The sequence below is a fragment of the Anolis sagrei genome, chromosome 2 (genome assembly GCF_037176765.1).
Source record: "Anolis sagrei isolate rAnoSag1 chromosome 2, rAnoSag1.mat, whole genome shotgun sequence".
Lineage (NCBI taxonomy): Eukaryota > Metazoa > Chordata > Lepidosauria > Squamata > Dactyloidae > Anolis > Anolis sagrei.
This window is the reverse complement of record NC_090022.1, coordinates 302,340,388-302,364,515: the sequence shown is the minus strand read 5'-3', so window position 1 is coordinate 302,364,515 and position 24,128 is coordinate 302,340,388. Positions and strand designations below refer to the sequence as shown.

At 44.8% G+C, this 24,128-nt stretch overlaps 1 protein-coding gene across 1 annotated transcript in view; it reads right to left on the bottom strand.

Moving 5' to 3' along the window:
• Positions 1-24,128, bottom strand: part of GBA2 (glucosylceramidase beta 2) — a 44,324-nt gene continuing 20,196 nt past the window's right edge. The window contains exons 9-17 of the mRNA XM_060761106.2: positions 23,498-23,673; positions 21,063-21,167; positions 20,776-20,883; positions 20,475-20,626; positions 18,482-18,588; positions 9,845-9,987; positions 9,642-9,757; positions 4,386-4,577; positions 1-720 (exon numbers count right to left, since the gene is read on the bottom strand). Coding sequence (XP_060617089.2) covers positions 490-720; positions 4,386-4,577; positions 9,642-9,757; positions 9,845-9,987; positions 18,482-18,588; positions 20,475-20,626; positions 20,776-20,883; positions 21,063-21,167; positions 23,498-23,673 — 1,330 coding nt within the window. The 3' untranslated portion in view covers positions 1-489. The remainder of the gene's footprint in view (positions 721-4,385; positions 4,578-9,641; positions 9,758-9,844; positions 9,988-18,481; positions 18,589-20,474; positions 20,627-20,775; positions 20,884-21,062; positions 21,168-23,497; positions 23,674-24,128) is intronic.

Below are 24,128 nucleotides of genomic sequence, written 5' to 3'. Positions count from 1 at the left end.
TCAGCAGGAAAAACCATTTATTATTATTATTACGATTATTATTATATTAAATTAAAATCACTCGGCATCTATAAAATAATAATTCTGGCGCCATCCAGATTGTGTACAGCTTGATTGTGTGCAAATCAATTGGAGGGAAGGGGGAAATGGGGGAGGAAAATGGGGGGATGCCCTTCAGAGACCCTTCCCCCCTTTGACAGCGAGTAGGGTGGGGAGGGAATACCACTGCCCCCCCTCCCCCAATTTAAAAGAAAGGGGAAGGGTCTCCTTCATATGGACCATGAAAGCAGCCAAGGGAAGTAGGGACAGGCAGCCCCCCAATAAATGACTCTATGGAGGGGGGAAGTCTTGGTCCTGGTCCTTGCGGACCCCCTCTGTGTGCCCAGGAAAGGCAGCCCCGCCCCCTTCCAGCTGGGCATATGGGGACCCTCTCCTTCTGTCCACGCGGTGGGGGCTCTTCCTGCGCTGACCCCTCTCCTGTGCGTCCACTCAGGGGCTAGAGGGGGCTCTGGACGCCCCTTTGGCCACTTTTGCGGCCTCCCTTTTCTGCCGCTCTAGGGCTAGCTGCATGCTCCAGATGCTGAGGGGCCGCATGTAGGCTAGGGAGCGGTAGACCCTCTTCTGGCAGTAGGCCTCGGGCGTCTGGAAGGCCATGCCCAGCTGCTCCCACACCGTCCGGTAGCAGCCCTCCGCCGTCCGGAAGCCCTCCTGGACCAAGCCCTGCGGAAGAGGAGCGAGAGGTTATGGGTCAGTGGGCTCAAGGGCTTCTGGTCTGCCCCCCTCCCCAATCTGACCTATGTGTTTTGTGTGTATATATATATATACCCACACAAAGCTAACCTTAAAAACTCTGGCATAGACACAGAGAACTGGGAAGCTCCAGCTGGAGGTCAGCTGTGACCAGCAGTGCTGCAGAATTTGAAGAGGCACGAATAGAGAGTGAAAGAGAGAAATGAAGCAGAGAGTGTTTGAGGATCGGGACATCCGTAGGGAGACCAAGGTGCTTGTCTATAAAGCTATTCCCCTCCCAACCCTGCTCTACGCCTGCGAGACGTGGACTGTCTACAGACGTCACATGCAACTCCTGGAACGATTCCATCAGCGCTGCCTCCGGAAAATCCTGCAAATCTCTTGTGGAAGAGGAGCGAGAGGTTATGGGTCAGTGGCCTCAGGGGCTTCTGGTCTGCCCCCCTCCCCACTCTGGCCTGCCTTGGTCAGTGTCCTGCATTCGCCTGCCTTGAAAACACCCCAAGAGAATTTATTTAATTAAAACATTTATATTCCGCCCATCTCACCCTGACTCAGGGGACTCAGGGTGGAACAGAGCATATATACACCAGGACTGTGGCGCAGATGGGTGGGGGTCAGCTGCATTAAGATCACTACTGACCAAAAGGTCATGAGTTTGAATCCAGCCTGGGTTGGAGTGGAGGGGCCAGGCTTGTTCTCTGCCGCTCTGGAGACTGGGACACAAACTCTAGAAGAAGAGACTCGCTGTGAGTGGAATCTGCTGCCGCCTGAGAATCCAGTGGAGTCTCCTTCTCCGGATGTTTTGGATGGCCATCGGTTGGGTGGTCATTGGTTGGGAAGCCCCCAATGGCACAATGGGTTAAACCCTTGTGCCAGCAGGACTGATGACTGTCAGGTCAGTGGTTCAAATCTAGGGAGAGTGGGGTGAGCTCCCGTTTGTCAGCTCCAGCTTCTCGTGGAGGGACATCTTCCTCCCCACAAGGACTCCCAGATCTTTTCCTCTCATCTTGCTCTTGAGCCAGGCATTGCCTCTTTGCATTTCTTTTTTTCTGCCCAAGTGGAGCGTCTTGCATTGGTCCCTGTTGAACTTCATTGTGTTAGTCACTTCCTCTTGGTGGCTGACAAGCAGAGGATGAGTCCAAAGTGTGAGGCAGAGGCTAAAAGAGCCAATGCGATTCGAGGCAGCATCCTGAGGAGGAGCACCGCTTCTGAGAAACCCAAGAGAGATCCCTTTGCGCTCAGTGACCAATGGTTCCGAGCTCCACCTAGTGGCACTCCAGAGGGTGACCTCTCACTCCGGCCCTAGAATCATAGAATCAGAGTTGGAAGAGACCTCATGGGCCATCCACTCCAACCCCATTCTGCCAAGAAGCAGGAATATTGCATTCAAATCACCCCTGAAAGATGGCCATCCAGCCTCTGTTTAAAAGTTTCCAAAGAAGGAGCCTCCACCACACTCCGGGGCAGAGAGTTCCACTGCTGAACGGCTCTCACAGTCAGGAAGTTCTTCCTCATGTTCAGATGGAATCTCCTCTCTTGTAGTTTGAGAAGCCTTGCTTGCCCCTTTCCCCTGCTCTTCGGAAGGACTGTATTTATTTATTTATTATTCCAACTTCTATGCGGCCACTCCCCTGGAGCTCGGAGCGGCTTACAAGAACAGGCTAAAATCGAACACAATTTAAAAACAATTTAGAAACAGCAATATCAAAGATCAAAGGCCTGTCGAAACAGACATGTCTTCCATGCCCTGCGGAAAGCTTGCAAGTCCCGCAAGGCACGGACTTCAGGTGGCAGAGTGTTCCAGAGCGATGGGGCCACTGCTGTGAAGGCTCTGCGTCTTTTTGCTGTTAGGCGCAAGGTCTTGACACTGGGAATTTCCAATAGATCTTGGTCCTCAGAACGGAGGGGTCTCTGGGGTTGGGAGGGGTGAGGCGGTCCCTCAGGTCCATCGGCCCCAGACCATGCAAGGCCTTCAAGGTGAGTCCCATCCCTTTGAAAGTGATCCGGTGCTCAATGGGTAAGATTGGGGTGATGTGGCATCTCATCGGAATTCCCGCAAGAAGCCGAGCAGCTGCATTTTGTACCAACTTGAGCTTCCGAATCACCGACAGAGGAAGGCCAATGTAGAGGGCATTACAGTAGTCCAGCCTTGAGATGACCGTGGCCTGGATGACCGTAGCCAGGTCGTCCCTGGACAGGGAGGGGGGCAGCCGTCTAGCCTGCCGCAGGGGAAAGAAAGAAGGCGGTTCTGCTCACGGCGGAGAGAGACCTGGGCCTCCATCCTCAGCAGAAAGAGGGTCCCAAAGGACTCCCAGGCTCTTGACCAACGGTGACGGGCGTGGTGCCTCCTCGCCATCCAGGGTAGGCAGCTGGACATCCCCACTGCCCGGTCGACCCAGCCATAGGATCTCCGTCTTTGCTGGATTCACCCTCAACCTGCTGGCACGCAGCCGTCCAGTCACGGCCTCGAGGCACTGATGGAAACAATCGGGTCCAGAGTCCGGTCAGCCTTCCATCTTCAGCACCAGCTGAGTGTCATCAGCGTACTGGTCACACTCCAGCTCAAAACCTCGAACCAGCTGAGCAAGTGGGCGCATAGAGATGTTAAACAGCATTTACCATTCCCTCTGCTTTAAGAAAGCTCAGAATCTTCTGAAGGATCCTCTCACCCTGGATATCATTCCCTTTTTGAATTATCACCATCAAGCAGATGGGAGAGGATGATGGTAACAAGGACAAAGAGGCTGGGTTGCCCTAAGTTTTCCAGGTTGCCTGGCTATGTTCCAGAAGTCATGCTCCCCATGCTCTATTCTGCTTTGGTTAGACCACTTTACCTGGAATATTGTGTCCAATTCTGGGCACCACAATTCAAGAGAGATATTGACCCTAAGCTGGAATGTGTCCAGAGGAGGGTGACTAAAATGATCAAGGGTCTGGAGAACAAGCCCTATGAGGAGCGGCTTAAGGAGCTGGGCATGTTTAGCCTGAAGAAGAGAAGGCTGAGAGGAGACAGGATGAGGGCCAGGGATCAACATGTGAGGGGAAGCCACAGGGAGGAGGAGGGAGCAAGCTTGTTTTCTGCTTCCCTGGAGACCAGGACGCAATAGAACAATGGCTTCAAACTACAAGAAAGGAGATTCTACCTGAACATGAGGAAGAATTTCCTGACTGTGAGAGCCGTTCAGCAGTGGAACTCTCTGCCCTGGAGTGTGGTGGAGGCTCCTTCTTTGGAAGCTTTGAAACAGAGGCTGGATGGCCATCTGTCGGGGGTGATTTGAATGCAATATTCCTGCTTCTTGGCAGAATGGGATTGGACTGGATGATGGCCCAGGAGGTCTCTAGGATTCTAAGTCCTGGTGCCCCTCTCTTCTTCTGCTTTGGCCTGACCTCTTCATCTGGGATCTTGGCCCCGCATCCAGTTCCAGCCAAAGCAAGTCAAGAGAAGAGATTCCAACATTAGGAAGACTCTCCTGGCATTCAGAGCCACTTGACAGTGCTGCTTCCTGCTGTCCTTCTCTGATGCTTTTAAGCAGATGGCCATCTGCTGGGAGGGCTTTGACTGTGCCCCTCCTGCCTGGCAGGAGGAGGTTGGGTTGGATGGTCTCTGGGGACCCCTCCTGGTAATGCGCACTTACCTCCTGGATCATGGTGGCGGCCAGGGAGTAGACCACACCCACCCAGACCTCGTCCGACTGGACGCTGGAGGTGTCGGGCACCCCGTCCGGGCGCATGCCATTCACGGCCCCCATGGCCCCCTCCGAGAAGCCCAGCACGTTCATCTCATAGATGGTCCGCAGGGCGCTCTGCACATGCTCTGGGGGGAAGACCTGCAAGGGAGGTCAAGAAGGGAAGGCTGATGTGGGGGAAGGTCCTTCCACAGTGTTGACGTGCTCGCCATTCAGGTTCTGCCTGGTTGGAGCCCATCTCCCCCAGAAGACCTGAGTGTCATGGGTTGATTGGGCAGGAGAAGGTAGTCCTGGAGGACATCTGGACCCAAACCATGGAGGGCTTTCAGGGTCAAGACCAACACTGTGTAGTTTTCCCGGAAACTCATTGGCAGCCAATGGAAGGACTTTAGGACAGGTGTAATATGTTCACTCAGGGATGTTCCTGTAACTAATTCTGGCCGCCATGTTTTGACCTAATTGGACTGTCCACATGTGGTCCAGAGGTTGCGCAAAGTACAGCATTGCACTGCAGATTTTTTAAATGACATTATTCTCGTCTAGTCCACATTTAATCCGCTTCCTAATATTGCAGCTTACTAATATTTAATATACTGTATAAGCCTAGTTTTTCAGCCCCTTTCTTAGGCTGAAAAAGCTCCCTTCAGCTTATACTCGAGTCAAAGTTGTTTATTATTCTGATATTAGTATTAGTTTTATTACATTATTATTATTATTACTATTATTCTATTATTATTACATTTGCATTATTTTACTTTATTATTATTTTATTGCATTTATTATTTTACTCTTTATTAATATTACATTTATTTCACTCTTTATTAAAATTATTGCATTTATTATTTTACTCTTTATTAATATTACTGCATTTATTATTTTATTCTTTATTAACATTATTACATTTATCATTTTGCTCTTTATTAATATTATTGCATTTATTATTTTAATCTTAATTAATATTATTGCATTTATTATTTTACTCTATTGTTATTATTATTACATTTATTATTTTACTTTATTTATTATTGTTATTATTACATTTATTATTTTACTCTTTATTAATATTATTACATTTATTATTTTGCTCTTTATTAATATTATTGCATTTATTATATTAATCTTAATTAATATTATTGCATTTATTATTTTACTCTTTATTAATATTACTGCATTTATGATTTTACTCTATTGTTGTTATTATTGCATTTATTATTTTACTATTTATTAATATTATTGCATTTATTATTTTACTCTTTATTAATAATAAATGTAATGTAATAATAACAATAATAAATAAATGCAATAATATTAATAAAGAGTAAAATAATAAATGTAATAATAACAATAATAAAAAAGTATAATAATAAATTTTACTCTTTATTAATATTATTAATATTATTACATTTATAATTCTACTTGATTATTTCTGGGTATATATGTATATATGTGTGTATGTAGATGTATGTGTGAATGTGTATATGTGTGTGTGTGTGTATATATGGTGTGTGTGTGTATATGTATGTGTGTGTGTGTGTATGTATGTGTGTGTGTGTGTGTGTGTGTGTGTGTGTATATATATATATATATATATATATATATGGTGTATTTGGGGTTTTTTAAGTCCATTCTGCTGGGTTTTTTTATTTTTAGGGGTGATGAACACTCGTTGGACTGTTAGTTGTATTGTGTCAAAAGTTCGTGTCAATTCATCCAGTGGTTGTAATGTTAATCTCACAAACGAACATTACATTTTTATTTCTATAGATTATTATTATTATTGGTAGTAGTAGTAGTAGTTATGTTGCAACTTGCTTCTAGCCACAAGGTGAGGCAGGTAAGTAACACAATTATTATTGCTGTTGTTACTATTATTATGGCATGAAATCTTCTTCCAAAATGCATCCAGGGATTACTATTTCTCTCACCAGCTTCCAGTTTCATGATTTCTGTTTTGGTGGCCAATGCTATAGATGTATGCTTTTGGGGTGCCCTCCTCTCTGTGTCCTATGGAAGGCCAGGGTGGGAGGCTTTGAGCCAGGACTGGTTTGTGCGATTGTGCAATTAGACCCTACCTCATCCTCAGATCCCCTCCCTGGTTCTTACATTGTCCTATCTCCCAGTGTTTTAAAATTTTATCCTTGAATTTGGCTCTGCTCAGTGTGATCATCATGCCGCATTATCACAGGGTGCCTGCGCCCCACACCACTGGAGAAATTACACTGCTTGGCCGGTATTGCACCACCTGACATCCGCCGGGAAGTTGCAGCCAATAGTGAAAGGACCAAGGCAGAGGCATCTCCATCTCATCCCCTGTTTGGGTATCAGCCAGCACGTCAACGACTTAAATCTAGACATAGTTTTCTTAGATCTACAGAGACACTCACTGGAACACCTCAGCAAGCGAGAGTCCAAAAGTGGCAGGCTCAAACACAGAACCTCAACCAATGGCTGATACCAAATGGGAGACTCCGCCCTGGGCACACAGAAGACTGGGCAACTTGGAAGGTGCTGAACAGACTGTGCTCTGGCACCACGAGATGCAGAGCCAATTTTAAGAAATGGGGCTACAGGGTGGAATCCACGACATGCGAGTGTGGAGAAGAGCAAACCACTGACCACCTGCTGCAATGCAACCTGAGCCCTGCCACATGCACAATGGAGGACCTTCTTGCGGCAACACCAGAGGCACTCCAAGGGGCCAGATACTGGTCCAAGGACATTTAACCAACTACCAAGTTTGCAAAATCTATTTTTTGTTTTGTTTTGTTGTTTTTTTAATCTGTGTGTTTGTTTTGCTCTGTTAGAATTGTAACACAATGGTATGGTTGCTGATGACACGATAAATAAATAGTGTGATCATCTGTGTTTTACTGTTTGATTTTATGCTGTTGTGTTGTTTATTTATATTGGTTTTGCATCTTATGTAAAGTGTGATCATCAGTGTGTTTTACTGTTTGATTTTATGCTGTTGTGCTGTTTACTTATATTGGTTTTGCATCTTATGTAATTTATTTTGTTGTTGTTGTGTATTTGTGTTTATATTGTGTTTTACTGTATTGATGGGGCATGGCCTTATGTAAGCCGCCCCGAGTCCCCTTGGGGGAGATGGAGGCGGAGTATAAATAATAATAATAATAATAATTATTATTATTATTATTATTATTATTATTGAAGGCTTTCATGGTGGAATCACTAGGTTCTTGTGGGTTTTTTCGGGCTATATGGCCATGTTCTAGAGGCATCTAGAGGTTCTAGAGGCCTTATGTAAGCCGCCCCGAGTCCCCTTGGGGGAGATGGAGGCGGAGTATAAATAATAATAATAATTATTATTATTATTATTATTATTGTTGAAGGCTTTCATGGTGGAATCACTAGGTTTTTTGGGTTTTTTCGGGCTATATGGCCATGTTTTAGAGGCATCTAGAGGTTCTAGAGGCCTTATGTAAGCCGCCCCGAGTCCCCTTGGGGGAGATGGAGGCGGAGTATAAATAATAATAATAATAATAATAATTATTATTATTATTATTGAAGGCTTTCATGGTGGAATCACTAGGTTCTTGTGGGTTTTTTCGGGCTATATGGCCATGTTCTAGAGGCATCTAGAGGTTCTAGAGGCCTTATGTAAGCCGCCCCGAGTCCCCTTGGGGGAGATGGAGGCGGAGTATAAATAATAATAATAATAATAATTATTATTATTATTATTATTGAAGGCTTTCATGGTGGAATCACTAGGTTCTTGTGGGTTTTTTCGGGCTATATGGCCATGTTCTAGAGGCATCTAGAGGTTCTAGAGGCCTTATGTAAGCCGCCCCGAGTCCCCTTGGGGGAGATGGAGGCGGAGTATAAATAATAATAATAATAATAATAATTATTATTATTATTATTGAAGGCTTTCATGGTGGAATCACTAGGTTCTTGTGGGTTTTTTCGGGCTATATGGCCATGTTCTAGAGGCATCTAGAGGTTCTAGAGGCCTTATGTAAGCCGCCCCGAGTCCCCTTGGGGGAGATGGAGGCGGAGTATAAATAATAATAATAATAATAATAATAATTATTATTATTATTATTGAAGGCTTTCATGGTGGAATCACTAGGTTCTTGTGGGTTTTTTCGGGCTATATGGCCATGTTCTAGAGGCATCTAGAGGTTCTAGAGGCCTTATGTAAGCCGCCCCGAGTCCCCTTGGGGGAGATGGAGGCGGAGTATAAATAATAATAATAATAATAATAATAATTATTATTATTATTGAAGGCTTTCATGGTGGAATCACTAGGTTCTTGTGGGTTTTTTCGGGCTATATGGCCATGTTCTAGAGGCATCTAGAGGTTCTAGAGGCCTTATGTAAGCCGCCCCGAGTCCCCTTGGGGGAGATGGAGGCGGAGTATAAATAATAATAATAATAATAATAATAATTATTATTATTATTGAAGGCTTTCATGGTGGAATCACTAGGTTCTTGTGGGTTTTTTCGGGCTATATGGCCATGTTCTAGAGGCATCTAGAGGTTCTAGAGGCCTTATGTAAGCCGCCCCGAGTCCCCTTGGGGGAGATGGAGGCGGAGTATAAATAATAATAATAATTATTATTATTATTATTATTATTATTGTCGAAGGCTTTCATGGTGGAATCACTAGGTTCTTGTGGGTTTTTTCGGGCTATATGGCCATGTTCTAGAGGCATCTAGAGGTTCTAGAGGCCTTATGTAAGCCGTCCCGAGTCCCCTTGGGGGAGATGGAGGCGGAGTATAAATAATAATAATAATAATTATTATTATTATTATTATTGTCGAAGGCTTTCATGGTGGAATCACTAGGTTCTTGTGGGTTTTTTCGGGCTATATGGCCATGTTCTAGAGGCATCTAGAGGTCCTAGAGGCCTTATGTAAGCCGCCCCGAGTCCCCTTGGGGGAGATGGAGGCGGAGTATAAATAATAATAATAATAATAATAATAATTATTATTATTATTATTGTCGAAGGCTTTCACGGTGGAATCACTAGGTTCTTGTGGGTTTTTTCGGGCTATATGGCCATGTTCTAGAGGCATCTAGAACATGGCCATATAGCCCAAAAAAACCCACAAGAACCTAATAATAATAATAATAATAATTATTAAGTCCCTGTGGTGCTGAAGCTGGTCTGGAGCCCTGCTTGGCCCCTTCCTTCCTTCCTTCCCTCCCCTTCCCCCCCTCCCCTCCTTCCCACTCACCTGGTACTTCCCTTCTCCCAGACCGCAAGCCCGGAGGAACCACTGCCCGGCCAGCTGGTCAGACATGATGCTGTTGGAGGACGGCCCGCCACCGCTGTCGTAGTTGTAGTACCTGCCTGTGGCGGAAGAGCAGAAGTCAAGGGGGTTGGGGCTCAAAGAGTGACAATAGGGGGTGGGGGTCCCATCCTGCTGCACAGACCTACCATTCCAGAGCAGCCTCTCGAAGGCGGCGGTGCCCGAGGCCAGGATGGAGGAGTATTTCTGCAGAGCGGCCCCCTCGTCCAAGATCTCGGCCATGCGGCACATCATGCAGACGGCCGCCAGCCACAGACCGCCACAGTAGGCACTGCCAAAGCAAGGGAGGGAGGGAGGAAGAGAGAGGGAAAGAGAGAGAAGAGGAGGGGTTGGCACCCCACAGCGAGAAGACCACCCCCAGGAAGCAGCCCAAGCACCACCCAAGGCCACTTTCCCCAGGCCAGAGGAAACCCCACCAAAGAGCCATGGAAACACCGGAGCGTTTCCATTCTGCAACAGAGCGGATTGCAAGAACCAAGGTGTGCCCGGTTGTGAGATGGCCATCACTGTAAATCTCACAAGAAATACAATGTGCAGTGTATTGTCGAAGGCTTTCATGGCTGGAATCACTAGGTTCTTGTGGGTTTTTTCGGGCTATAGGGCCATGTTCTAGAGGCATTTCTCCTGACGTTTCGCCTGCATCTATGGCAAGCATCCTCAGAGGTCCTGAAGCATCCTCACTACCTCTGAGGATGCTTGCCATAGATGCAGGCGAAACGTCAGGAGAAATACCTCTAGAACATGGCTCTATAGCCCGAAAAAACCCACAAGAACCTACAATGTGCAGATTTGATGTGCGTGGGTATGATGAATGAGTGGAAGCAAATAATTTTGGAGAGACCTTTCTAAAATATTCAGTCTGTAATGGATAACTACCTACTTGCCAGACTGTAATTAAAAGCTGCTAATGAGAACTAAACTGTGAAAAGAATTGTGACAGTGATAAGAGAAATGTTTACAATGTTAAGAAGGAGGCTGACACCAATCATGAAGGGTCAACATCTGGCTACCTACTTGGAGTTATGGAAATGCCAGGGCGTTTCCATTCGGCAACAGAGCGACTTGCAAGCGTGCCCGGTTGTGAGATGGCCATCGCTGTAAATCTCACAAGAAATACAATGTGCAGATTTGATGTGCGTGGGTATGATGAATGAGTGAAAGAGAATAATTTTGGAGAGACCTTTCTAAAATATTCAGGTCTGTAATGGATAACTACCTACTTGCCGGACTGTAATTAAAAGCTGCTAATGAGAACTAAACTGTGAAAAGAATTGTGACAGTGATAAGAGAAATGTTTACAATGTTAAGAAGGAAGTCAACACAAGGCTGACACCAGTCATGAAGGGTCAACATCTGGCTACCTACTTGCTGGACTGTAATTAAAAGCTGCTAATGAGAACTAAATGGTAAACTGTGATAAGAATTGCGACAGTGGTAAGACAAATGTTTACAATGTTAAGAAGGAAGTCAACACAAGGCTGACACCAATCATGAAGGGTCATCATCTGGCTACCTACTTGCTGGACTGTAATTAAAAGCTGCTAATGAGAACTAAAAGGTAAACTGTGATAAGAATTGCAATAGTGGTAAAAGAAGTGTTTATAATGTTAAGAAGGAAGTCAACACAGCGCTGACACCAATCATGAAGGGTCAACATCTGGCTACCTACTTGCTGGACTGTAATTAAAAGCTGCTAATGAGAACTAAAAGGTAAACTGTGATAAGAATTGCAATAGTGGTAAGAGAAGTGTTTATAATGTTAAGAAGGAAGTCAACACAAGGCTGACACCAATGATGAAGGGTCAACATCTGGCTACCTAATTGCTGGACTGTGATTAAAAGCTGCTAATGAGAACTAAACTATGAAAAGAATTGTGACAGTTATAAGAGAAATGTTTACAATGTTAAGAAGGAAGTCAACACAAGGCTGACACCAGTCATGAAGGGTCAACATCTGGCTACCTACTTGCTGGACTGTAATTAAAAATTGCTAATGAGAACTAAATGGTAAATTATGATAAGAATTGCGACAGTGGTAAGAGAAGTGTTTATAATGTTAAGAAGGAAGTCAACACAAGGCTGATACCAATCATGAAGGGTCAACATTTGGCTACCTACTTGCTGGACTGTAATTAAAAGTTGCTAATGAGAACTAAATGGTAAATTATGATAAGAATTGCGACAGTGGTAAGAGAAATGTTTACAATGTTAAGAAGGAAGTCAACACAAGGCTGATACCAATCATGTAGGGTCAACATCTGGCTACCTACTTGCTGAACTGTAATTAAAAGTTGCTAATGAGAACTAAAAGGTAAACTGTGATAAGAATTGCGATAGTGGTAAGAGAAGTGTTTATAATGTTAAGAAGGAAGTCAACACAAGGCTGATACCAATCATGTAGGGTCAACATCTGGCTACCTACTTGCTGAACTGTAATTAAAAGCTGCTAATGAGAACTCAATGGTAAACTGTGATAAGAACTGTGAAAGTGGTAAGGGAAGTGTTTACAATGTTAAGAAGGAAGTCAACACAAGGCTGACACCAATCATGAAGGGTCAACATTTGGCTACCTACTTGCTGGAGTGTAATTAAAAGCTGCTAATGAGAACTCAATGGTAAACTGTGATAAGAACTGTGAAAGTGGTAAGGGAAGTGTTCACAATGTTAAGAAGGAAGTCAACACAAGGCTGACACCAATCATGAAGGGTCAACATCTGGCTACCTACTTGCTGGACTGTAATTAAAAGCTGCTAATGAGAACTAAATGGTAAAGTGTTATAAGAACTATGACAGTGATAAGAGAAATGTTTACAATGCTAAGAAGGAAGTCAACACAAGGCTGACACCAATCATGAAGGGTCAATATCTGGCTACCTACTTGCTGGACTGTAATTAAAAGCTGCTAATGTGAACTAAATGGTAAACTGTCATAAGAACTGTGAAAGTGGTAAGAGGAATGTTTACAATGTTAAGAAGGAAGTCAACACAAGGCTGACACCAATCATGAAGGGTCAACATCTGGCTACCTTCTTGCTGGACTGTAATTAAAAGCTGCTAATGAGAACTAAATGGTAAACTGTGATAACAACTGTGAAAGTGGTAGGAGAAGTGTTTACAATGTTAAGAAGGAAGTCAACTGAAGGCTGACGCCAATCATGAAGGGTCAACAGCTGGCCAGGAAACTGAGTTGGAGTCAACATATTCCAGGAGGCGAAGACTCAAGGACAATTATTTACGACAGCAGAATATTCCTATAAAAGACTCAATCTAATAATGCTCAAGTGTGGCAGAATGCAGGCGTCTGTTCCACCCACTATACTCTGCTTCATGGGAAAGAGAGAGACGGTGTATTTGGTTATCTGCATTTCATAGAATCATAGAATAATGATAGAGTTGGAAGAGACCCCCAAGGGCCATCTAGTCCAACCCCCTTCTGCCATGCAGGAAAGCATGATCAAAGTATGGAACTGGATGAGTCCCTTTTGGTCATATAAGTCGGGGTATGGTTCATACTCTTGTTCCAAAAGTTGCATTTCAGATGCAACCATTTCAAATAATAATAATAATAATAATAATCCTCCAGTAAATTGCTATGCTCCTCCCATCTGCTTCCTGTTGGAGTGGCATTGACCCAGGCCTGGGCCAACTTTGGCCCTCCTTCCCTCCCTCCAGGTGTTCTGGACTCCAACTCCCACCATTCCTAACAGCCTCAGGCACTGGAGGGAGGGCCAAAGTTGGCCCAGGCCTGCCCTATTGACCCTGACCCCTCCTCAGTTCACCCAAGCAGCCAGAGAAGCCCACCAAGTGGCAAAAGGGAGGCCCACCTGGGAGGAGCCCAGGGAGCATCCCCCCATACCCACCCAAAAAGAAAGGAAGTGCCACCCTCCTGAGCCCCGCAGAGCCAGGACTGCAGGAGACCCTTCCCCAAAGGGAGGGAGGGGGGAATTGCCAAGCACTATGACAACAGGTCACATTGGATGATGGGCAGGAATGCTGTGGCTGCTCCTAGTTAAAGGGGGGGGGGGGGGAGAGGGATGCTTGATCACAAATCCATAGACGAGTGGGATTGTGTGACGTTCTGTGGCTCCAACCGCCTCAGTTCCCACTATTGTTTACAGACAATAATCATCTGATTGATTAATGAGTTGACTCAACTAAACATCTATATAAATAAAAATGTAATGTTCGTTTGTGGGATGAACATAACCCAAAATCCACTGGATGAATTGACACCAAATTTGGACACAAGACACCTCTCAGGCCAACAAGTGACCATCACTCAGAAAAACACTGAAAAACACAGCGGAAGGGACTTAATAAGCCAAAAAAAAAAGTGCATTACAATGAATGCACAAAATCACACATATATATGCAAATACACATATATACATACATACACCAATATATATACACACACAAAACACATATGGCTAAAAATGTAATTTTCGTTTGTGGGATTAACATAACTCTAAATCCACTGGACGAATTGACACCAAATTTGGACACAAGACACCTCTCAAGCCAACGAGTGACCATCACTCATAAAAATACTGAAAAACACAGCGGAAAGGACTTAATAAGCCAAAAAATAAAATAGTGCATTACAACGCATACACAAAATCACACACACACACACACACACACACATATATATATGCAAACACACATATAGACACACATACACAAATATATACACACAAAACACATATACACAATCTGGTCCACAGCAATGCGTGGCTAATCTATATAAATAAAAATGTAATTTTCGTTTGTGGGATTAACATAACTCAAAGACCACTGGACGAATTGACACCAAATTTGGACACAAGACACCTCTCAAGCCAACGAGTGACCATCACTCATAAAAATACTGAAAAACACAGCGGAAAGGACTTAATAAGCCAAAAAATAAAATAGTGCATTACAACGCATACACAAAATCACACACACACACACACATATATATGCAAATACACATATAGACACACATACACAAATATATACACACAAAACACATATACACAATCTGGTCCACAGCAATGCGTGGCTAATCTATATAAATAAAAATGTAATTTTCGTTTGTGGGATTAACATAACTCTAAATCCACTGGACGAATTGACACCAAATTTGGACACAAGACACCTCTCAAGCCAACGAGTGACCATCACTCATAAAAATACTGAAAAACACAGCGGAAAGGACTTAATAAGCCACAAAATAAAATAGTGCATTACAACGCATACACAAAATCACACACACACACACACACATATAGACACACATACACAAATATATACACACAAAACACATATACACAATCTGGTCCACAGCAATGCGTGGCTAATCTATATAAATAAAAATGTAATTTTCGTTTGTGGGATTAACATAACTCAAAGACCACTGGACACCTCTCAAGCCAACGAGTGACCATCACTCATAAAAATACTGAAAAACACAGCAGAAGGGACTTAATAAGCCGCTGGGTGAGATCATCCGGAGTTTCGGGGTGCGGTGTCATCTGTACGCAGATGATGTCCAACTCTGTCACTCCTTCCCACCTGCTACTAAGGAGGCTGTCGAGGTCCTGAACCGGTGCCTGGCCGCTGTAACGGTCTGGATGAGGGCGAACAAACTGAAACTAAATCCAGACAAGACAGAGGTACTCCTGGTCAGTCGCAAGGCCGAACGGGATATAGGGTTACAGCCTGTGCTGGACGGGGTCGCACTCCCCTTGAAGGCGCAGGTTCGCAGCTTGGGTGTGACCCTGGACTCATCGCTGAGCCTGGATCCCCAGGTTTCAGCGGTGACCAGGGGAGCATTTGCACAGCTTAGGCTCGTGCGCCAGCTGCGCCCGTATCTCGGGAAGTCTGACTTGGCCACGGTGGTACACGCTCTTGTCACTTCCCGCCTGGATTACTGCAACGCTCTCTACGTGGGGCTGCCCTTGAAGACGGCCCGGAAGCTTCAGCTGGTCCAGCGTGCGGCAGCCATGTTACTAACTGGAGCGGGTAGCAGGGAGCACACAACGCCCTTGTTGTCCCAGCTTCACTGGCTGCCGATTTGCTACCGGACCCAATTCAAGGTGCTGGTCTTGGCCTACAAAGCCCTAAACGGTTCCGGCCCAAAATACCTTTCTGACCGCATCTTGGCCTACGAGCCCACGAGGACCTTGAGATCGTCTGGGGAGGCCCTTCTCTCGATCCCGCCTGCATCACAGGCACGGCTGGCGGGGACGAGGGAGAGGGCCTTCTCGGTGGTGGCCCCCCGGCTGTGGAACACTCTCCCGGCACACATCAGACAGGCGCCCTCCCTCATGTCCTTTCGAAAAAGCCTTAAGACCTGGCTGTTCGAGAGGGCATTTAATTAAGTGCTAAGCAACAACATTACGGTAATGAGAACTGGAATGGTATAAGGAAAATGAGACTGGCTATGATTCTACTAAGAGACGAAGCGGATTTTTATGTAGTTTGTAGTTTGTATTTGTTGTATAGTCATATGTTGTTGATACTGGCCTCTGTAACTGTCTTTTTATGTGTACTGTACACCGCCATGAGTCGCCCGTAAGGGCTGAGAATGGCGGTCAATAAGTGCATCTAATAAATAATAAATAAATAATAAATAATAAAAACCAAAAAAATACATTACAACGAATGCGCAAAACCACATATATACAGGCAAACACACATATACACAACTATATACACACACATATATACACACAAAACACATATACCCAATCTGGGCCACAGCAATGGATGGCAGGGGATGGCTAATCTATATAAATAAAAATGTTATTCTCGTTTGTGGGATTAACATAACTCAAAAACTACTGGGTGAATTGACACCAAATTTCGAGACAGCACAACAAGTGACCATCACTCATAAAAACACTGAAAAACACAGTGGAAGAGGCTTAAAAAGCCAAAAACAAAAAAAAATACACTACAGCCCATGCGGATAACCACATATATACACATATACACAAATATATATATATATACACACACACACACACATATATGCACACAAAACACATATACACAATCTGGGTCACTGCAATGCATGGCAGGGGACGGCTAGACTATATAAACAAAAATGTAATGTTTGTTTGTGGGATTAACATAACTCAAAATCACTGGACGAATTGACACCAAATTTGGACACAATAAACCTATCAGGCCAATGATACTAAATAAAAAAATAAAATAAATACTAAATAATAAATGCTAAATAAAATAAATAAATGAGTGTCCATCACTCATAAAAACACTGAAAAACACAGCAGAAGAGACTTAAAAAGTAAAAAACAAAACATTACAACGCATGCACAAAACCACACAAATATATACACACACATATATAGTAAAGGTAAAGGTAGTCAGTCCCCTGACATTAAGTCCAGTCATGTCTGACTCTGGGGTGTGGTGCTCATCTCCATTTCTAAGCCGAAGAGCCAGCGTTGTCCGTAGACACCTCCAAGGTCATGTGGCCACTGGCAGGACTGCATGGAGCGCCGTTACCTTCCCGCCGGAGCGGTACCTATTGATCTACTCACATTTGCATGTTTTCGAACTGCTAGGTTGGCAGAAGATACACACACATATACACACACAAAACACATATACACAGACTGGGCTGCAGCAACGTGTGGCAGGGGACGGCTAGTATAGTTTAATACTAACACAATACAACAAATATTATAATTTACTATGTTATTTAATATAACAGTAACAGTGTAATAACATAGGTAAAGGTAAAGGTAGTCCCCTGACATTAAGTCCAGTCATGTCTGACTCTGGGGTGTGGTGCTCATCTCCATTTCTAAGCCGAAGAGCCAGCGTTGTCCGTAGACACCTCCAAGGTCATGTGGCCACTGGCAGGACTGCATGGAGCGCCGTTACCTTCCCGCCGGAGCGGTACCTATTGATCTACTCACATTTGCATGTTTTCGAACTGCTAGGTTGGCAGAAGATACACACACATATACACACACAAAACACATATACACAGACTGGGCTGCAGCAACGTGTGGCAGGGGACGGCTAGTATAGTTTAATACTAACACAATACAACAAATATTATAATTTACTATGTTATTTAATATAACAGTAACAGTGTAATAACATAGGTAAAGGTAAAGGTAGTCCCCTGACATTAAGTCCAGTCATGTCTGACTCTGGGGTGTGGTGCTCATCTCCATTTCTAAGCCGAAGAGCCAGCGTTGTCCGTAGACATCTCCAAGGTCATGTGGCCATAGGCATGACTGCATGGAGCGCCGTTACCTTCCCGCCGGAGCGGTACCTATTGATCTACTCACATTTGCATGTTTTCGAACTGCTAGGTTGGCAGAAGATTCACACACATATACACACACAAAACACATATACACAGACTGGGCTGCAGCAACGTGTGGCAGGGGACGGCTAGTCAAAATATAAGGCCAAAAACGAAAGGCCCATCTAACCCAGCTTTCCATTCACACGGCAGCTTCTCCCACCCAACCTTGGATGTCAATGGGAAGCTGAAAAGCAAGACATCTCCATCTCCGGCCGATGCTCCTGTGACCGGCCTCTCAGCCTCAGTGCCCACCCGTGTCCTGCAGGAGCCAGACCCCAACCCAGTGAAGAGGAGGCCTGGTTTGCACTAGCAATAACTGAGAGCTGGGGGGTCCCTTTGAGTCTCTGCCTGCCTGTGTGTTTGGAGAGGGCAGCCCAAGGTCTGGCCCAGGCCGCTGCCCACCCACCTGCCTCTAGCGAGCCCTCACCTGGCCCCGGTCACCACCCAGGCGTCGTAGGTCTGGTCAGCGAAGCCGGAGTTCTCGATCAGGCCGTCCCCGTCCGTGTCGAACTTCAGCTCCGACTCCATCACGGCCTGAGAGGGAGGGGCGGGAGGAAGGTCAGAAGGGAAACGCCCTTGATCTTCTCCCAAACCTTAATTGTCCCACCTGGGTTTAAGATGGGGCATTATTGTGGGAGTTGAAGTCCAAAGCACCTGGGCAGAGGGCCGAAGTTGGCCCAAATATTTAGTTATTTATTTATTTACAACATTTCTATGCCGCCCTTCTCACCCCGAAGGGGACTCAGAGCAGCTTACAAGATATATCTATATAAATAAAAATGTAATGTTCGTTTGTGGGGATTAACATAACTAAAAAACCATTGGACGAATTGACATGAAATTTGGACAGAAGACACCTAACAGTCCAACGAGTGTCCATCACCTGTAAACACACACAAAACCCCAACGGAACAGACTTAAAACCCCCCCAAAATACACCATATATACATATACACATACACGCATAGACATATATACATGCACACATTTATTTATTTTATTTATTTATTATTGCGCTTATATACCGCTATTTCTCAGCCTAAGTCGGCGACTCAATGCGGTTTACAACACTACAAAAATCAACAATATTCAGTTTAAAAGCATAAAAACACATATACAATACAAGTTATTGGGCCACCAATAACAATCCAAATGCATCTCTTAACTAGAATTGCAATCCAATTTCATCGTCCATGAATCCATTCCTTAATCGTCAAAGTTCATTGCACCGGGTTAACCGAATGCTTGTTCAAACATCCATGTCTTCAATCTTTTCCGAAACACCATCAGCGAAGGGGCTGATTTACACCCACCCACGTATATATATGCACAAACACACACAGATATACATATATACACAAACATACATATACATACACACAGATATACACATACACATGCACACACATATACATATCCACATACATTCATATATACACACAAATACACAAATATATACACACACTTATATAGTAAAGGTAAAGGTAGTCCCCTGACATTAAGTCCAGTCGTGTCTGACTCTGGGGTGTGGTGCTCATCTCCATTTCTAAACCGAAGAACTGGCATTGTCCGTAGACACCTCCAAGGTCATGTGGCCAGCATGACTGCATGGAGCGCCGCTACCTTCCCACCAGAGTGGTACCTATTGATCTACTCACATTTGCATGTTTTCGAACTGCTAGGTTGGCAGAAGCTAGGGCTGACAGCGGAAGCTCATGCCGCTCCCCGGAATCGAACCTGCAACCTTTCGATCAACAAGCTCAGCAGCTCAGCGCTTTAACCCACTGCACCACCAAGGGCTCCATAGACACTTATATACACCCATATATATATATATATATATACACACATACATACAAACACACACACACACACACATACACGCACATATATACACAAATATATACACATACATAAACACATATATACACACACAAAACACATATATACAGACTGGGCCACAGCAACGCGTGGTAGAGGACAGCTAGTGTATGTATGTATGTATGTATGTATGTATATATATATATATATATATATATATATACACACACACACACATATGTACACACAATATATATTATATTATTAGCATACTACAATATCAGTATTATATATTACTATATTGTACTATACCATTATATTGTAATATTATTATTAATATTACATCTTATATAAAATATATAATTATAATACTGTATTATTATTATTAGTATTATATTGTACTACATTATAATATTATAAATATATTATATTATTAGTAAAGAAGACGAGACAAGATGGAACCATCTTCTGCCCCCCTCTCTCTTCAGCTGTTGATGTGGGGGGGGGGGGGGGGGCTCCCAACTGATGATATAGGCAGGAGAGAAGATGGAACTGTCTCCCAAACATTGGGAGTCCCCTCCCCTACTTCCTGTTCTTACCTGGCAGACAGGCCACATATCCCTCAGGTAGGTGCAGTCCTCCGTGAGGAAGAAGTCCCGGTAGACCTGCAGAACGAACTTCAGGTTGAGGTCCTTCCAGTCGGCCGTGTCGTGGATCAGGTAGGCGTTGACACGCTGCCAGGGCTCCTCGTCTGCAGGAGGAGGGAGGGAGGGAGGAGGGGACACCATCAATGTCAGAGGAGGAGCCTGGCCCACCCACCCACCCACCCACTTCTGTGGCGCCCCTCATCTCCGCTCCTTTTCACTCCCTCCTTCTGCATCACGAGCGAAGGGGGCTCACCTGGCTCGCCAATGTCGTGGGGCACCACATTGCGCAGCTTCACCTGGGCTGTCTGCCCGTTCATCAGGTAGACTCGGGGGCGGGGGTCTTCGCTCAGCACAGCCACCGCTGGGAAAAAGAGAGAGGGAGGGAGGGGTCAGCCAGTCTCATCCAGAGCCACACCAAAGGCCAGCTAGCCATGTCCCTGGTCATGGAGAAGGAAGGCCCCCTCCCCAGAGAGAAAGGGTCACAGGGTGGAGCCATGATGGAGGAGGGAGGGGATCCGCCTGTCTGTGGGGCCAACCCACCCATGTCGTACTGGAGGCTGAGCTCCAGCTTGGGCCACAGCATGGCGAGCGCAAAGGAGGCGTAGAAGTGGACGTCGTAGGTGTTGTACATCCGGTACTCCTGGCCTGAAAGGAAGGGAGGAAGGAAATGAGGAAGGGTCAGCAGAGTGGGCCCCTGCGAGTAATGGAAGACTATGGGGGCCGCACTGGAGCCCTCTGCTCCCACCCCCAAGGAACCACTCTAATGGAGCTGAGATTACAGAAGGGTGGATTTTACAAGAAGAAAGTTTTGAGAATGGGTTAATGCAGGTCCCATATGGAACTGTGGGAGTTGAAGTCCAAAACACTTGGAGGGAGGGCTGAAGTTGGCCCATGTTAGGGATTCCCCTTCTTCAGAAGAGAAAGGGGAGCAGGGAAGTGTTCAGGAATTGGAAGAGGAATCAGTTGATGAGGGCTTGTAAGTGCCCACATTTCTGGAGAGGCGAAAGGAGACAGAGCACAGACGGCGTTCAGCTAGAATAGCTGCTAGAAACACTGAGCTAATTGGGAGATGCCCTAGCATCTTCTGCATGGGAATTCAGGGCTATAAATCAGAAGCAGGAGCAGTTAGCTTTTGCTGGTAACAAACGACTCTGATGCTGATATTTTCGCTCCAATGGAACCTGCTTCGTAGCTGCTAGAAACGCTGAGCTAAATGGGAGATGCCCTAGCATCTCCTGCGTGGGGAATTCAGGGCTATAAATCAGAAGCAGGAGCAGTCAGTTTTCGCTGGTAACAAATGACTCTGATGCTGATGTTTTTGCTCCAATGGAACCTGCTTCGTAGCTGCTAGAAACACTGAGCTAATTGGGAGATGCCCTAGCATCTCCTGCGTAGGGAATTCAGGGCTATAAATCAGAAGCAGGAGCAGTCAGGTTTCGCTGGTAACAACAACTCTGATGCTGATGTTTTGCTCCAATGGAACCTGCTTCGAGTCTGCTTCTGAGGATTTAGTGATCATGGCCCGTTGTCTGATGGAAGACTGCTGTTTGTTTTGGGACTATATAAGAGACTGTACTTTTGTGTCTGCATTAAGACTTCCTTGCTTTTGTTTGCATTTTTCAACTTCCTTTGATGATCTTTTGTGTTTGCTGAAGTAAAGCATTTTTCTTCTACTTTCAACATGATATCATAGCACTTTGTCCTCCAAAGCACTTTACATTTCTTTAGGTCTGCTAGTACGCCCTTACAATACACCTTATTTCCTTTCGTCCATGTCCCAACATTATTTCCAATTTTAACTTTACATTTGGCCTTCCCACAGGCGAGGGGCCACCACCGAGAAGGCCCTGCCCCACTGCTTTTAATTGTGTGTTGTCTTAATGATAATGTTGTATATTTTATTGCCTATGTTTTATTTTTGTATTTATTTTTAATTGTGTTGTATTGCTGTTTATTGTCTGTATTGTTGTATTTGGGCTCGGCCTCATCTCCCCGAGTCCCTTGGGGAGATGGTAGCGGGGTACAAATAAAGTGTAATAATAATAATAATAATAAAATAACATTGCATTAAGTCCATTTTTGAAGGGCTATCCTGGGCTAAAGAGAGTGAAAAGGAGCGGAGGAATTGGGAAGAGACAGTGTTGTGGGATGTGTGTGGGAAGTGGAAAATATCTTATTATTATTATTATTATTATTATTATGTTTATTTATATTCTGCTTTTCCTCTCCATAGGGAGACTCAAGGTGGCTAACGTTGAAACCATTACAATACAATATACACATATTAAAACATCATTAGTATTGAAAACAATTCAGATTAAATCCATAGAAATGCATAAAACCACAAAATGTCCTCACACTACAGGAAAAGAGATTGCACTTAAACATCAGGAAGCACTTCCTAAGGATTTTTTTTTTTGTCCTGTCAGGAGTGACTTGAGAAACTGCAAGTCGCTTCTGGTGTGAGAGAATTGGCCATCTGTAAGGACGTTGCCCAGGGGATGCCCAGATGTTTTGATGTTTTATCCTGAGGGTAAGAGCTGTGGAATACACTTACTCGTCGGCATATGTTAGAGTCTCCTTCTGTGCAGGTTTTTAAATGGCCATCTGTTAGGAATGCTTTGATTGTGAACCCATCGGTTTGGTGAGGCAATCAACTATTACACTCCACACCCCTTAGTGTTATTCTGCATATTAAATTATTGCATTTCCATCTCCGAGGATAAGAGCTGTGGAATACACTTACTCGTCGGCATACGTTAGAGTCTCCTTCTGTGCAGGTTTTTAAATGGCCATCTGTCAGGAATGCTTTGATTGTGAACCCATTGGTTTGGTGAGGCACTCAACTATTACACACCCACCCCATATTAAACTATTGCATTTCCATCTCTTCATTTCGAGTGCCCGATTGGAAACAGAGACGAGGGGTCTTTGGGCACTGAGCCTCAACGCCTCCCCGCCTGCAAGGGACTGACCTTCCAGGTAGGCAAAGCGGCCGTACTCCTTGAGGACCGGCAGCAGGCCGGAGAGGCCTTGACCGGCACCCAGGGAGGGGGCGTCTTCAGGCTGGAACTCCACCCAGAGGGTCCCTCCGTCCGACAGGAAATACAGCTCGTTGAAGAGGGCCGACTTGTACCACGCGGGCAGGTCGCTGCAGGGATGCGGAGCGGCAAGGAAGGAAGGAAGGAAGGAAGGAAGGAAGGAAGGAAGGAAGGAAATAAGGAAGTTGTGAGCTGCCTTGGGTCTCCGTATGGAGAGAAAAAGCAGGATATTAATAATAATAATAATAATAATAATAATAATAATAATAATTCAGACAGAGTCCTGGAGCACAAGCCTCTTGATCTCAGGATGACCTCTCCATGGACACTTCCTGGCAAAAATTGAGAGCCAAATTGACAAGGAAGAAACCTGGCTGTGGCTCACAAATGGGACTCTGAAAAAGGAAACGGAGGAGGGCCTGATTCTGGCACCCCAAGAACAAGCCATTCCAACCAAGGCCATCCAAGCCAGAATTGAAAAGTCTACGACACATCTCAAGTGTAGACTCTGCAAGGAAGCAGGTGAGACAATAGATCCCATCCTCAGGTGCTGCAAGAAGATTGT